Source organism: Miscanthus floridulus, chromosome 17 (assembly GCF_019320115.1).
Source record: "Miscanthus floridulus cultivar M001 chromosome 17, ASM1932011v1, whole genome shotgun sequence".
NCBI lineage: Eukaryota > Viridiplantae > Streptophyta > Magnoliopsida > Poales > Poaceae > Miscanthus > Miscanthus floridulus.
The window spans coordinates 64,956,398-64,974,058 of record NC_089596.1 but is presented as its reverse complement, the minus strand read 5'-3'; the positions used below and the strand labels follow the sequence as shown (position 1 = coordinate 64,974,058).

Below are 17,661 nucleotides of genomic sequence, written 5' to 3'. Positions count from 1 at the left end.
ATCAATGTTGCGTGCCTCGCGTGCAGTCCTTTCTTGTTCTGTTTCGCCAACTACCGGTGGTTCGTCATTGCTGACAACGTTGATCAAACCCCCTTGCCTTGGCGGGAAAGACAGGAATTGCGGGAACCCCGGGGCATGATCCGGGATATCCAGATCATATTCGATGCCTTCATCTCTGTGATGCTGGAGCTTGGTGTGGACGGAGGCATTAGATGCGGTGCTAGACGAGGAGCTGGAGTCACCCTCTTGGACCGTGTGGATGGATCCTTCACGATAATCTTCAATCCGAATCATGTTAACGAAGTTGCGTGGCTTCGGCCGAGGTCGGTGCATAAAACGAGATCCGAGCGGCGTTGTAAGTTGTACGCATAGCTGGAGGCAGCGTTTCGTAGGCCATAGGGCTGGACCTGGTGGTTCTCCATCGAGGCTTCATACTCGGAGAGTTGGAGGCCCGTTGCGAAGGTCGGCTGGCGACGAACGGAGTGCCCCTCAGGAGTAGATATGACCACGAGATCTGTTCCAAGTCACGTAGGACGACTGGTCCGAGCTAGTCGGGTAGATCTGTTGTGGGGAGCGGTTACCTGCTCATTAGGTTGACTTTGAATCGTACTTACCAGAGCTAGGGTTTCAGCGAGTTTGGTGCCGACCCGATCGATGGAGTCAAGCAGGTCAGTGTTGTCGATCTGCTTCCCTTTGTAGCGGGGAAGCGGATGACGGGTTGTCGGCGTGGCTGAAGGTGACGTAGGCATGGTCGGAGCCAGATGTACCGTGGTCAGAGCCAGATCCATTGTGGTCAGAGCCATATCCGTAGTGGTCGGAGCCGTATCCGTCGTGCTCGGAGCCATAGCCGATGCAGGTGAAGTAGTGGTCGGCGCGGACTGAATCCACGCCTCCTCTGTGGTCATGGCGATGAAGTCATCGGAGCCGATGGTCTAGGTGATCTGGCCGACGGTGAACGTGCGGCCATTCGGCGTAGCCATGGAGCCGGAGATGATGACCATCTTGTTTGCTTGGAGAGCAGTACGCACACCCTCTACCTGGCGCGCCACTGTCGACGAAATATGGTCGGCAGTCTACCTAGGGGTATGCCCAAGGTAGTAGATTGTCGGCAGACAGATGCGCAAGCCACAAACAAGACGGTGATGCAAGACAGACATGAGGTTTTATTCAGGTTTGGCCGCCAAGAAGGCGTAATACCTATGTCCTGCGTCTGATTTGTATTGTTGTATGTCAATGAGAGATGTTTTTTAGAGGGATCCCCTGCCCACCTTATATAGTCCAGGGGGCAGGGTTACAGATCTGGAAACCAATCCTAGTTAGTTACAATTGCCATATGTGGCCGGATAAGGATTCCTATTCTAACCGACCAGGATCCTGCTTGATCGCCAAATCCGCCTTGACTCCTTGTGCGGGACTCCGATCAGGTTGGCTAGGCCGCACGTCGTCTTTCGGGTGGACCGGACCCATCGATCCGAGCTGGCCCAAGCTTAGCCGTAAGGGTATAGGGGTTAATACCCCCACAATGAGTGTCCGATCCTTCTCCAACTTCTCTGCGTCACCTACATCACCGTACATCGACCTGACTGGACGCACCATGCCAGTGTCTGGTCACTTTCAGCACCAGCATCCGGTCGAGAGACTAAGATCGCGCGCTCATAGCTGCCACTAATCGAACGCAGGACCCTAGTGTCCGGTCACCATGTGACCAACGTCCGGTCCACTCTGTGAGACCCTGTCTTTTCTGTATAGGGCGACGGTGGCACCATCGGACTATCCACACTCTATGGGCGAACACTCCGTCGGTGGAGTTCCGAACCCTTGCCTCCGTTCCTTCACCAAGTTGATCCACATCAACTCCAACTTCATCTCCTTTGTAAATGTGCCAACACCACCAAGTGTACACCACCATGTATGTGTGTTAGCATTTTCACAATCATTTTCCAAAGGATTAGCCACTCAACTTGCCACACCACTCAATCCTAGCGACGATGCAAAGTTAGATCACTCGAGTGGCACTAGATGACCGATATGTAAACAAGTTTGCCCCTCTTGATAGTACAACCATATATCCTAATCCTGGTCATAAACTTCTCTACACACCCATGACCGGTGAAATAAAATGCTCTAGGTTATACCTTTGTCTTGCGCATTCCATTCCATCTCCTCCAATGTCGATGCAACAAATGCACCAACACGACCAATAATGATATGATCCACTTTATATCACCATGTGATCATATTGGTTCATCGATCTTGACTACACTTGCTTTTCACCATTGCCTTCGTCCATCGGTGCCAAGTCTTGCTTAAGCTTCACCGCCACATGGTCCATCGCTCCAAAGCCTCCAACTTGCCCTTCATGCTTGCAACCGGTCCATCAAGCCAAGTTATATCTTGATCTTCTCCACCTTGATCACATGACTCAATGTCATGTCTCATTTGCAATGAGCTCCTTCATCCTCACATATGTGAGCTTTGCAACATCTCCAACTATTTTCACCTTCATAGCATATGTTGCTCACACACTTGTACCTGTAGACTAATCACCTATGTATCTCACATAAACATAATTAGTCCACCTAGGTTGTCACTTAATTACCAAAACCACACAAGGACCTTTCAATCTCCCCCTTTTTGGTAATTGATGACAACTCTACAAAGATATGGAAATTAAGCTCTTTTGGATTCATGTTGCTTGCCCAAGCAATTTTACCATGTGTAAATGATTTTGGACAAGTACCACAAACCTGAAATGGTAGTATTAGCTCCCCTTACATATGTGCTAGAGTGTTTGGTTTGAAGTTCACACATATGCATAGATTGGAAATGTGGGAGAGTAATTACTACCAAATGATGCTAAGGTGTATAGAGTAAACCTTTGAAGCGTGATATCAATCGGAGTTGCACCTTTAAGTTCATCCTTAGCACCATGGTTAGCTAGACAACACTTGGAAATAAAAAGCACTAGATACCTTGTGAGATTGACATTAAAATCAAGGTACTAGCATTACTTGAAAAGTATACCAAGTGTCTAGCTATCATCCTATGTATGCTAGTTTTCATTTCATCAATCAAATTCTACAACTAGCATACATAACACAAGCATGCATATTGAATTTAAGAACTTATGCAATGCAAGCAAACACATGAATATGCACATAACAATGCAATCAATCAAAGTTCATGAGCTTGCTCCCTCTACTTATGTGCATCTCTTGTCCAAGAATTTTAATCCATCTCTTTTCTCCAATGTTGCTCCCTCTTTGTCCACGTCCATGTCCAACCTCTATTCTTTGAGCTTTCAATCTTTCCCAAAGCTTATCTCTCCCCCTTGTTCAATCTCAATCTCAAAGCTTTCATATCTTTGTACAGTCTCTCCCCTTTGTCATCAATTTTCATAAAAGGTGTGCTTCTCATTGATGCAAAGGTGTGCATTTGGGGTAGATGGTTGAGGCTTGAATCTTGCATTTTTTATGGACATCTTCATGATTGTTGGCTATCTTCATGATTGTTGGAATGATACCACTTGTAGGTACCACTTGTAACTTGTACTACATATATCTTGTGTAAGGCTTCTTGAGATACCACACATAGAATCTTTGATCTTGATATCAATTTGTGTGACACCTCCCCCTATGTGATAGCATGGGTCATCCATTTGATACACTTGAGCTCTTATAGGTGAGGGATGTATTCTTCATTTGATGATCACTTAAAGTTGAGGATCACTTGTGGAACCATTGTCTTGCATGATTGATACCATGTGTAGATGTGATACCACTTGAAAGAATTTTCTAGTATGGAACCACTTGTTGGATTTGTCAATTTTGACCATTTCTTGAACATTTGCTATCTTCTTGAGTACCACTTATAGGATATCACTTGTGGGTTGATCTAGACAATACTTGTGAATTCTTGATGAAATACTTAAGTCTAGATACCACTTAGAACAAACAAACTATATATCCATTTGCATTATTGTCTTGTGCTTGTACTCTTATCACTATCATGAGCTTCTAATGTTGACTTGAACTAAATTTATTTGCCTAAGCTTCCAAGTCCGGTTTGAACCAATGACAAGCTTTTTCACACCTCTTGCAAGGGTTATTTTGCCAATGCTGTACTTATCACTTGCTGGCAATCCAAATTAAATCAAGTACTTGGGTTTACTTAGCTCATGAACAAATTCATATACTAACCACTAGATCAATTAATTATTCAAGAAATAGTGGTAGGCTATGAATTTAAACATTTCATTTGTTATGCATGATCCTATGAAGTATGAACTATATGCACTAACCGCATACTAGTAAGGGATGAAATGATCATGCACATTACAATGATACCTTTGCTATGTTGGAGTAGAGGATAGTCACATAGATTCTAATTCATTACTCCAATAGCAATGTGAAGTCCAATTATAAGCTTGGTGAAGACCAATAGATACCATTTTGAATTCCATTCTTCACCCATATGAAATGAATACCACTTATGATCAAGTGCACTTTCTTGTTGTGATTGGTTTGCTTCACCTTTTGATCTTTTCTAGTGTAACACCCTAGGTGTTAGGCTTGCATAACTTGCACTTGCATTGCATAACATAAGCATCATTCATTCATGCATAAGCATTTCTATATGAAACATTGCTATGAAACATGTGAAACATGACTTGTATATTGTGTTTTTCCTATGAGTATGCTTATGATCATGTGTGATTGAGTGCAAGTGATTGATGTTGGTAACTAAAATACCTTAGCTATGCTTGGAATGTCATTAGGAACAATGTTCATGTTGACCATATTGTCTAATTATGCTTTCAAGTGATAGTTTGACTAGTGTTGACCCTAGAGCTCTTTTGTTTGACTGTTTAAAAAGTACAACTTAAAGTGTTTGCATGTCTGAGCAACCTAAAGCAAAGTTGTAGAAAATTATATAAGGAACAAAAGTTATTTTATGACCATCTCATGAAAATGTGCAGAACATGCTCAAAAAGGGCCCACAAGTCAGTTTTGAGGTCTAGTTGGAGACTAAAAAATTTCTAAGTCACAAATCAAATTTTAGTTTCATGTGCTCAACTTTGGCGTGATTTTACTCTGCATTGGTTGAGAATTAGGCCTTAGTCTTTTAATAAAAATTGAAGATGGGAGGTAGGGCTACAACTTTTATCTTGACTGTTTTCGCTGATGACCAACGGATTAGGAGAGGGAAGGTCACCAAGTCACGCTGTCAGGCTCGGAATGTAACTCCAAATCGGCGCTACAGTACCCGACCGGCAGCAGAGCTTCACCGCCGCGTGGCGCCGCGCGTCACTGGTCGCCTGCCTGTTGAGGCCACGTCAGGCCTCGGTGCTTCACTTCATCCCGCAGCGCTCACCCGTGACTCCTCCTCGCTCGCATTTCATTTTGGCGCTCGCCTTCGCCTCAGCGCAGCAGCAGCCATCGCCGAAGCTCCCGCAGCGCCGCCGTTGCCATTGCCGACGCCAGCTCGCACTGCATCCTATCTCCTCCGCCGTAGCAGCTTAGTTGTCGTCCCACCGCACCACCGCACCACATTTTTAGCTTTGAGCTCACGGTAAGCCACCATGTCGTGCATGGACCTCGCCGGTCTTCTGCCGCCACGTTCCGTCACCGTGGCCGCACCGTCTCCGACCACCTCCGGTCAAGATAGTTGGTGCTCTCGATTCGCCATAGACCGTAGATGCTCGGCGTAACCCTTGACGGCGCTATCGTGGTCAGCTCCGGCGCCACGCCATCAAGCCATGCCGCCGTGCCACCGTGCGCCATGGCCGACATGCCTAGAGTTCGCTAGAGCTTAGGGTTAGGAGTTTAATTGACGCGGGAGGTCGAGGCGGTCACGTTGGTGCCGTCCTCATCATCGGAGACGTCGCCGTCGGCGAGCTCCGCCGGTTCCGTGCCGTCCCAAGTCGTCGTGCTCTATTTCGTCTCGCTGTTATGCTGGCCCGGCTGACCGTTGGGCCCCGCCTATCAGTCACTATGTTATAGAAAGCTAGCTCATTTATTCCAGTTTTGATGCTGTTTTGTAAAATCCATATCTCCAGTTTGGTAGATCCAAATTGGATGGTTCCAATTTTGTTAGGATCATGGTGAAGTGTAGTATTTAGGAAAAATATAACATGAACACTTGTAGTAAAGTTTCTTGAAGAATTAAATTGCAACTTAAAATGTGTTTTTAAATGAATTCAAAATTGTTTAATTCATATATAAAGTTCCAGTGCTCCAAAAATTATGAAATTTGTATGGTGAGCTGTTATTGATGAGTAGAATCTCTGGTAAAAATTTGAGGGTCAATGCATGAATGGTTTTTGAGTTAGTAATTTCCTTTTTATGATTAGATGATCCTTGTGTGAATTTTAATAATTATTATATGAATCCCATGCTCATGAAAATTGTTGGAGGTTGTCCTAGTACCTTAAGGATGCTAAGAAAAATATAAAATCTATTGCTTGACACTTTTCACTAGGGTTTTCTATTTATGCTATTTTAAGTCCTGCTGGCTTGTTATTTTTGTGTAGGATGTTATATTTGTTCAAATGATGTGAAATTTATATAGTAGTCTATTGGGGACATGTATAAGCTATTGTAATTGTTGTGGAATTTTCTGTACACTTTGGCTATGTGTTTATTAATTAACCTCATTATCTAAATTAAATTAATAAAGGCATGGAAAAGAATTTATTTAGAAATGGCCACTATGTTTTTAGTGTTATTTTAATATGTGTGATGAGTTAGCAAAGTTGGTTTTGTCCATTTATATGTTTGCAACATAAATTAATAATTATTTTCTTGCATTATGTCTTTCTGGATATTTCTGGGAACTTTACAAGGTTCATCATGATAATTTAGGTTGCTGGGAAAGTGGTGAATACAAAAGTTGTAGATACCTTATGTATCTATCTCCTGTTAAAATTTGGTGGCATTTGACCTATTAGTTTAGGAGTTACAGTCATTCAAAGTTGGATCACAGTTTTGCTTGCTCTCTGTCTTGTTTAGACCTGATTATGTGTTTATGTAAATTCAACCTGCTAAACTTGGGAATCATGCTGAGGTGATTAAAAATTAAATGTAGATAATTTCATAAGCTTTCCAGATTGTCTTTTTGCATGTCTTTTGGTTTAGTACAACTCTAGTTATGAGTAAAACTAGTTACTGCTAGTTTGCAGCCTGAAAACTGTGATTTCAGTGAATAACTTATTTGCTTGATATGAGTCGATGTGATGCGTTAGATGCTAGGCTAATTAAAATAACTTGTTAGTTGCAGGTGCTAGACCTCTTACTGAAGATGAACAACTTTATCTTAGGTTGTTAGAGCTTGGTGAGTGCGCCGTTCTTGTTTTCTAAAAAGAGATATGCACATACTCGATAAAATAGATGTTGATCTTGTATGATCATGTCTTTCATACGTCCATCTATACATGGCTGTACATTTCATCATCACCTTCCATCTCTTGTGCATGCATGATTCTTATACTATGCATATGCATCTAATAGGTGTTCCAGAGGGAGTCACGCTTCTATAATTCGAGCAAGTACTTCCAGAGGAGCTGCAGCAAGCTCAGGAGCAGGAGGTGCAGGCCCCAGAAGAAGGAGCCAACTGAAGAAGTTCTTGAGTGTCCCGATCACCAACCTTCATCATTTCTGAAAGGCAAGCCCCGGAGCATTTTAAGTCTCCTATGTTTTGAAAATGGTTACTTTGAGTATCTTTATTGGTTGATTCATTAAGTGATAGAAATTGGATGCAAACACTTGTTGCATATATATCTATTCCTTGGCCAGTATACGTACCCTGAATCCTATTTAGGTCCAGGAGTGAATCAAAGCTTAGCCATGCTTAGATCGGTAAAAGTCAGGTGATTTCCTATCACCTACAAGTTAGGATGATGTCCGGTCATGGTTGGCTATATTTGCTATCGTGGAAGATAACCATGTGTTAATAATGAATTGTGATCGGGCAGGATGCCGATAGAGAAGCAACAAGGCAAAGAGGTCTTGGGTGTGGATCTATCCCCGTCTGTGTCAATTAAGGACCGATTCGTTGTACGTCCTCATATCATGTTGAACGCATGCCTATCACTTAGTTGGCCGGATAACTCGTTCCGACCATGAAGCCGAGTAGCTCAACTCAGGCCGGAAGACCGAGAAGTGAAAGTGTGCACCCTGGCAGTAGTAAGGATGTGCGGGGAGCTATTGGCATAAGTCCTAGATGAGATTGACCACCTAGCAGAGTGGACTCCCTGAGGGTGCGGCGCTGCTCGGAGCCACGATTCCTGAGTTATACCAAAGGTGACCTAAGGCTGTCTTCACGCGGTATGCCTGGGTTTGTGTTAGGAATACCCCTCCAGCTAGATAGGAATCAATTCGAATCACCATCTCTCCTAGATAGTGAGAACTTGACTGAGCAGCGGCAACGTAGATACACTTAATGGAACTTGGTGGTTAAATCGATGATGATGATGTTACAACATGATACCAGATTTGGTTACTAATGTTTGGAGTTAATCAATTGCTTGCTCTAGTATAGGTGCTAATCTAGTTGACATGTTAATATGGATAACTTGCTGCTTACTCATAATTTAAATTATGCTCTTATATCATTAAAGCTGTTTATGCAAAATGTTTGTCAAGTAAGATCCACCGATAAAGCCTTGCATACTCCTCGGTGTCATTTATTTTTGGTTACTGACGGGTAAGTCTAGCTGAGTACATTCTCGTACTTAGGGTTTATTCCCCTTGTTGCAGATGACGTGCTCTATAACGGCTACTGCAAGTATTGTCTCCACCCTACGAGGGATGAAGACTAGATCATGGGCATGATCATCTATATTATCTTATCCTGTTGCTTTTGCTAGATATGACTATGGGACTGGCTTGTATTTGAGCTAAGTGTGTGTGATGGTCTCAAACTACTTTGCTTCCGCTATTTGTAAACTCGTTTTGTAATAACTATGTGTAGTCTGATGTATGGGGTACTCGTGAACTACTTGTGAAATGGATGTAACTGTGACTTGTTATGTTGAATTACTATGATCTTGGTTGTATGCAAGTTGGTTTGAAATCCTTCGTAGTTTCAGTTGACTACCGGGTTTATATGGGTTCAAGTATGACGGTTTGATCACTCCGGTGATTGCTTTCGTACTTGTACTCTTATAAATTGGTCGGTTCTGTTACAGCTTGCATGAGAGAACTATTTGGAATACCACTTGAAATATCATGACTAGCTCTCTTTTGGGTGTTGCTTGCTTTTCTTGATTAATCCTTTTGATTTCTTCAACTAAGCATTTCAAATGTCCCTTGGATCACCACTTCCATGTTAGCCTTCCAAGTACCACACTTGGTTTACCTACTCATAGGCGGCAATCCCCTACACTAGGGAGAAGTGACCTCTTTCCAAAGAATCATTCTTGATACTCACTTGAAATAGCTTGATTGATTGATCCAAGTGATGGACTTAACTTGATGAGTAACCTTGATTCCTTCTTTAAGTCCTTTTCTCTCTACCAAATGATCTCCAATCATATCTAAAACTTAAACTTCATCTTCAATTTGAGTTTGATCTTGATCTTCATCTTGAGTACCAAAAGTGTGCAAAATACATTCCACAATCAAATGGCCTTGTACTCTTTGCTTCTCATGCTTCTAGATCATCTCAAAACCAAACTTAGGTGCCTCAATTACTTATAAACATGTTTTTAACTTGAGGACCTTTCAATCAAAGTGACTCTAGATCAATCCAATATTTAGCATTTTTTTGGCAGATTCTGTGCTCTTTAAAGAAATAAGCATATCTCCCAAAGTACAAATTCAATTATCACAAAATTTGGTGGAGATGTGCTTTACTAAGTTATCTAGCAGCTGTAAAAATTTGAGATTTGTTTGACTTCTAGATTTCTACCAGATTTCAATTATTCCACCACTGCTACATGCTGAAAACTGCTGCACTATAGCTGACAAGATACACTCTAAAACTAAAGCATTTCTTATCCAATTCTCATGAAATCTGTACAGCAACTTATACCATAACTCTAGAGCATGTGTACCAATTTTTATGCGAATCCAATAAGTGTTGATTACTCAAACTTAGCTAAGATCACAGCTCACTCAGATTTTCAATATAGGACTATATTTCAATCACTTGAGCTATACTTCATCAAATATGAATCAAACTTGAAACTAACTTGTTTGAATACTTTCACAAGATCTATATCCATTCAATCACTCACTAAAAGTCATCTCATGAATTTATCCAACAAATCAATCCAAACTTGACTACTAATCAATTTATCCATTCAAACATCTTATAGCAAGCAACATTGCATATTTATTCCAATTCAAGCAACTCATATGCACCCAAATGGAAAGATCAACAAGAGATATACCTGGGTTAGCTCATGATCATTCAACTAGCAAGCTTCAACTCAATTATTTGCAAGCCATCAAATATATCCAATGAATCACCAACAACTTGAATTATAGTACTTGTATGTTGATAGCACTTGGACTTCACTTAATTTTCATTTGGCATTGGGTTTGGATGTGCACTAAGCTTCATAACTTGATTCAACATATGATGAATAATGTGAGATCAATTGAATCAAGTCTCCAATGCCGATGGTACCTACAAACAATCATCCACTTTTTGATGGTACCCAAACAAGTTTGGGTCCTCTCAAGTTAGGAGCAACATACTTAGGCAACGCCTTAGTATGAGTAGCGGGATATTTTGCAATAGCAACCATAGAGATACCATTACCATCCTTTCTAAGCACATTATTATCAACAATTGAAATAGGCTTAGAAATGTCACCTAGGTCCCCTTTCTCGGCATGAGTAGCACTTTCTCTTTGCTTGAGCCTTTTCTTCCTTGCTCATGTGATGCTTCTCATTGCCTTGCCTCTCATGGATTGCTTGAGCCTTCTTCTCAAGCTTGGTAGGACACTTAGAGGCAAATTGTCCTATACTTCCACACTTGAAGCACTTGATGTGAGCATAATCTTTCTTCTCATCTTCATTCTTGCTCATCATCTTAGCATCTTGAGTTTGCATTAGATGCCTTGCCTTTCCACCCCTTCTTGTTTTCTTCTTCTTTATTATCAAATCACCACCACCTTCATGGTTGATCTTGATTTGCTCTTGAGGTGTCTTCTCTTGCTCAACTTGTGGCTTTGGTTGAGGCGCTTCTAGTTGCTTCACCAATTGCTTGGTTGGGCATATTGAGGTAAGGTGACCCCAAGTGTGGCACTTGAAGCACTTCACTTGCTTGAGTCTCTCTTCTTCTTTTATCTTCTTGAGCTTCTCAATGTTAGGGCAACCATTTGCAAGGTGTTCCGCTTCATGACACCGGTAGCACATGGTATGAGAGGGCTTTCTTTGTTGTAGCTTCTTTATCTTTCTTTCTCTCTTTCTTTCACCCTTTGTCATCTCCTTCTTGAAGCCAAGACCACACTTGTCACTATAGTTTCTTTGAGTCTTCAACATGTGCTCAAAGGTGACTTGAGAGTTGTAGCACCTCTCTAGCTTGTTGCTCAATTTCTTCACTTGTTCATTGAGCTCATTGTTCTCCTTCAAAAGGTTAGTCTCACAAGACATAGAAGTAGAATAAGCATTTATATGTGAAGAGCATGGCATATCTAATAAAACATCATAAGAGGTGGATACATGCTTCTTGCCTACATCATAAGGGTTAGCAACAATATGTGATTGATCAATTGACCCATGTGATGAGCTCTCATTATTTTTAAGTTTCTTTGTAAACACTTTAATGAGAGAAGCATGTTGTTCTAATAATTCATCATGAGATGCAAGAAGTGTCTCATGATTCAATTTTAGCTCATCATGTAAAGATTTAAAAGCATCAAGTAATTTCTTATGTTCTTCACAAGAGTTCTTTAGAAATGAGTTTTCATTTTCCAATTTCAATGTTTTAGCTTTCTCATTTTCTAAAGACATGGTCATGCTAGCAAGTCTACTAGCAAGCTCATCATATGAATCAACATGATCAACCACATTATCATTTGATACCTTGGTGTCACCTTGTGACATGAGACAATGTGGTGTAGTTGGAGAGCTTGTAGTAGCATTATCATCATAGCTTGAGCATGAACCAACATCACCATCAAGTGTGCATGGGATAGCATCATCATTTGCAACACTTATGGCATTGTCGTCAACCTTGTCAAGTGATCTTGTGGTGTGATCATCATTATCATCACTTGACCATGAGGAGCAATCTTTCACAATCACCAAATTGTGATCATGCTCGACACACTCATGCGCCTCCTTGAATTTGCCATCATCCCATGTGGAGGAATCACCGAAGGTGCCCTAGATGGACTCCCATATCTCACGAGCGGTTCCCATGATGTTTACTTGTTTCATCAAATCAAAACTCAAAGCATCCATTAGAAAACAACAAGCATGTGCATCAAGTTCATAGAGAACGCTTTGAGCTTTGGTGAGACTTCTATGATCCAAGACATGAGTGAGACCACTAGTGACAATCCACCAAAACTTAGGTCCCTTTACACGAAAATGATCAAGCATGTGATTTTTCCAAAGTGCAAAGTTTGTGGCATCAAAAATGTGTGTCTCACAAACATCTAGCCCACTAGACGCCATCCTCTCAGGTCAGTGAAGACCACAAATAAGAGACCTATCTTTGATACCACTTATAAGGTCAAGATGGCGACTAGAAGAGGGGTGAATAGTCGTTACTAAAACTTAATCACGCCGGCTAACTGAAACAAGTGCGGAATTAAAACTATCGGTATAGCCAAGACTACACCTCTCTATCTATGTTCTCTAGCACCTCGCTAAGATCCTAATTAAGCAACAAAGGTGCCTGGCTAGCTAGAGCTCACCTAACTAATTCTAGGAGCAAGGTCACACAAACCTATGCCACTAGTACTTCAAGCAATGAGGGAGCTCCTACACATGCTAGTAAGCAAAAGCACAAAGCCAACTAAGCTCACTAGCAATGCTCAATAACAAGGCGACCAATGCCAAATTAGAGAGCGCAAATACTTAGCTACACAAACTAAGCAATGTGACTAACAAGGTTACACAAACCAAATTAGCCACGCAAGGGAGCCACTTCTATGCTACACAAGCAAGAAGATAACTAGTGAGCTACACAAGCTAACTAATTACAAGAGCAACTACACAAGCACAATGTATATAAAAGTAATCACAAGCTTGTGTAAAGGGATTGCAAACCAATGGGAAGAACAAGGTTGACATGGTGATTTTCTCCCGAGGTTCACGTGCTTGCCAACACGCTACGTCCCCGTTGTGTCGACCGCTCAATTGGTGGTTCAGCGGCTAATTGGCATCACCCGCCAAGCCCGCACGTCTGGCACCGCAAGAACCTACCCCAAAAGTGAGGGTAGCTCAATGACATGCTCAACTAGAGTTGCTCTTCGCGGCTCCCGCGGGGCGAGCACAATACCCCTCACAAAGCTCTTTCCTAGAGCACTGCACAAGCTTCTTGCAGGCTTCGACGGAGACCACCACCAAGCCATCTAGGAGGTGGCAACCTCCAAGAGTAACAAGCATCGCCGGCTTGCAACTCGATCACCTTATGCCACTCGATGCAACCTCATGATGCAATCGCACTAGAATCGTTCTCTCACACAATCGGATGATCACTATCAAGCATATGTGAGATGGAGGGCTCCTAAGCACTCACAAGCATGGACACAAAGTCCACTGAGGTGCTCTTCACCAGCCATAGCTGAGACCACCTTCTATTTATAGACCCACAGGCTAAACTAGTGTTTACCCCTTCACTGGGCAAAACTCAGGGTGACCGGACGCGCCGGTTGAATCGACCAGACATAGGACCTCAGCGTCCGGTCAATGGATTCTCGCCATGTGTCGCCACCATTCAAACATAGTCGCTCGATCTCAATGGTCAAGTGATGACCAAACTTAGCTGCTCAAAGTGACCGGACGTAGGACCCCAATGTTCGGTCGTTTCCAGAAAGCTCCTAGAGCTGCCCAACCATGACCGGACGTGTCTGGTCGGTCATGATCGGATGCAGCATCAGCGTCCGGTCCTTCTCCAACTTCTCTGCGTCGCCTACATCACTGTATGTTAACCTGACTGGACGCACCGTGCTAGCATCTGGTCACTTTCAACGCCAGCGTCCGGTCAAGAGACCGAGACCGCGTGCTCTCAGTTGCCACTGACCGGACGTAGGGCCCCAGTGTCCGGTCACCACGTGACCAGCATCTGGTCCACTCTATGAGACCCTGTCTTTTCTATATAGGGCACCGGTGGCACTGTCGGACTGTCCGCACTCTACGGGCGAACACTCCGTCGGTGGAGTTCCGAACCCTTGCCTCTGTTCCTTCACCAAGTTGATCCACATCAACTCCAACTTCATCTCCTTTGTAAATGTGCCAGCACCACCAAGTGTACACCACCATGTATGCGTGTTAGCATTTTCACAATCATTTTCCAAAGGATTAGCCACTCAACTTGCCACGCCACTCAATCCTAGCGATGATGCAAAGTTAGATCACTCGAGTGGCACTAGATGACCGATATGCAAACAAGTTTGCCCCTCTTGATAGTACAGCCATCTATCCTAAACCCGATCATAAACTTCTCTACACACCCATGTCCGGTGAAATGAAATGCTCTAGGTTATACCTTTGCCTTGCGCATTCCATTCCATCTCCTCCAATGTCTACGCAACACATGCACCAACACGACCAATAATGATATGATCCACTTCATATCATCACGTGATCATATTGGTTCATCGATCTTGACTACACTTGCTTTTCACCATTGCCTTCGTCCATCGGCGCCAAGTCTTGCTTAAGCTTCACCGCCACGTGGTCCATCGCTCCAAAGCCTCCAACTTGCCCTTCACGCTTGCAACCGGTCCATCAAGCTAAGTTATGTCTTGATCTTCTCCACCTTAATTACATGACTCAATGTCATGTCTTATTTGCAATGAGCTCCTTCATCATCACATATGTGAGCTTTGCAACATCTCCAAGCCATTTTCACCTTCATGGCATATGTTGCTCACACATATGTACCTGTGGACTAATCACCTATGCATCTCACATAAACACAATTAGTCCACCTAGGTTGTCACTCAATTACTAAAACCACACAAGGACCTTTCACTTGCATAATCCTTGGAGTCAATTTATTTCTGGTTTATGATGGGTAAGTCTAGCTGAGTACCTTCTCGTACTCAGGGTTTTATCCCCATTGTTGCAGATGGCATAGTATATCATGGATATTGTAAGAATTGCTTCTATCCCACCATGGATGAGGAGTAAGCCTCGGGCAGGCATCTTTATTAATCCTTATATTATGCTTTTGTGGATTATGGTCCTATGCTGGCACTGTATTTGAACTATGTGACAAATGCTAGTTTCCAAACTTAATTTGCTTCTGCTATTACTACTCTATTGAACTTGGTTTGTAATAACTTTATTTCGTACTCTGATGATGGAAATGTATCTGTGAACTTTATGTAATATGTGATATGTATGTTGAATCATGTACGATCTTGGTTGTTTGTGGATCGTTTATCGAGACCCATCGTGGTACTCGATAGACTACTGGGTTTATATGGGCTCAAGTATGACAGTGCGACTGCTTATGGGCTGCCATTGTACTCGTGCTCTTATAAATTGGATGGTTCTACGACATAGACCTTCATCATCTTCTTGCTCAAATATGGGTTGTAGGTCTTGTCCACGAGCTAGAGTCGAATCAGCCATGCTGACTGTGTAGGCGCGGCACTACCATGTGCAGGTGTTACAACAGGGGTCTGCTGCTGTTCAGCATCAGGTTTGTCAGCAGAAATGGGTGCAGCAGCAACTTGAGGAACCTGCACTTTAGTGACTTCATCTTCTTGCGGTCTAATATCACCAATAGCCAATTGCTTGATTTCTTCACATGGTGGATCCTCCTTTCCTACAACACTTGAATCAACTTGCTCCACTTGAGAACTATTAGATTCATCGAATGTCACGTCTACCGTAATCTCAACTCTCCCAGAGGTTTTGTTGAAGACACGGTAGGCATGCTCATTTGATCCATAACCAAGAAGAAAACCTTCATCAACTTTGGGTGCAAACTTAGAGGTTTTGAGTTTCTTGTTAAGTATGAAACACTTGCACCCAAATACTCTAAAGTAAGACACCTTAGGCTTGTTACCAGTTAGAAGCTCATATGAATTTTTCTTCAACTTCTTGTGTAGGTAGAGGCGGTTGATGGCATGGCAAGCGATGTTGATGGCGTCGCACCAAAAGAGGTCCGGCGTATTGTACTCATCTAGCATTATCCTTGCCATGTCAATGAGTGTACGATTCTTTCTCTCTACTACACCATTTTGTTGAGGGGTGTATGGAGTTTAAAACTCATGCTTGATGCCCTCTTCGTCAAGAAATTCTTCAACTAGAGTATTCTTGAATTCGGTCCCATTGTCACTTCACACTTTCTTGATGGGAAGACCGAACTCCTTTTGATCCCTTCTAATAAATATCTTCACCTTCTCTTGAATATGGCACTTGTCATACAAGAAAAATACCCAAGTGAAACGGAAATAGTCATCAACAATAACAAGACCATATTTGTTACCCTCGAGACTTAGGTAGGTGACCGGTCCAAAGAGATCCATATGTACTAGCTCCAATGGTTGCTTGGTGGTCTTGATGCTCTTTGGCCAGTGAGGTACCCCAACTTGCTTTCCGGCTTGACAAGCGCTACAAATCCTATCTTTCTCAAAGTAAACATTTGTTAGTCCAAGGATGTGTTCATCTTTTAGAAGTTTGGCCAAGTTCCTCATCCCAACATGGGCTAGTCAGCGATGCCAAAGCCAACCCAAGCTAGATTTTGCCACTAAACAAGTCTCAAGCTTAGCTTTACTTTTGTTGAAATCAATTAAGTAAAGCTTATTCTTTAATCGACCCGTAAAGACAATAGAGCAATCCTCCCTTCTAAAGACTTCCACACCCTTATCCATAAAGAGACAATTATAGCCCATCTCACACAATTGAGAAACGAACAACAAATTATAACTTAACAAATCAACATGTAATACATTTGTAATTGAATGCTCAAGGGTTATAGCAACTTTACCGAGACCAATCACATCCCCCTTTGAATTGTCTCTAAAAACAATATTTTCATTTGAGTGCGTCATTGGGGAATATGATGAGAACATACTCCTTTCTCCGGTCATATGATTTGTACATCCGCTATCAAGCACCCAACTTGATCCACTGGAGGAAGATGCCTGCAAAACAAGTTTAGTTGCTAGATTTAGGTCCTCAACTTGACTTGGGGCCTTGCATGTTAGTCATAAGAAACTTAGGAACCCAAATAGAAGTATTCCTATATATGTTGGTTTTCTTTACAATACATTTGGCAACCACTTTTTCGCTGATGTTGTTCTTCAAAACAAAGCATGATGTCAAGCTTTATCGAGGTGCATGGGTCTTTGGTTGATAGGCATACTTGTTCTTAGTGCCCCAAATTGATTCCTTAGGCTTCTAAAAAATTGTTTATGCTGGAACACCTTCTTCTTGGGCATAGTTTGATCAGGAACAAAATTGGTAGCCTTCCCATTTTGTGGGGTACGGCACTACCGCTCTTCACCACGGTACTGCCGCT

The 17,661-nt window shown here is 42.4% G+C and overlaps 1 protein-coding gene across 1 annotated transcript; it reads right to left on the bottom strand.

Moving 5' to 3' along the window:
• Positions 1-15,745: 15,745 nt before the first annotated feature.
• LOC136515714 (uncharacterized) lies at positions 15,746-16,339 on the bottom strand. The gene is made up of 2 exons (XM_066509233.1): positions 16,204-16,339; positions 15,746-16,101 (listed from the first exon to the last, which is right to left on the bottom strand). Exons 1-2 carry the CDS (start codon positions 16,337-16,339, stop codon positions 15,746-15,748), a joined length of 492 nt encoding a protein of 163 aa, XP_066365330.1.
• Positions 16,340-17,661: the final 1,322 nt, after the last annotated feature.

What these genes read in the sequence shown, in the direction of transcription:
- LOC136515714 (XM_066509233.1), bottom strand. Translation starts at nt 16,339, where the DNA reads ATGGCAAGGATAATGCTAGATGAGTACAATACGCCGGACCTCTTTTGG. An exon ending in TTCATATGAGCTTCTAACTG is followed by an intron (nt 16,102 to 16,203) that starts GTAACAAGCCTA and finishes AAGTTGATGAAG; the next exon opens with GTTTTCTTCTTGGTTATGGA.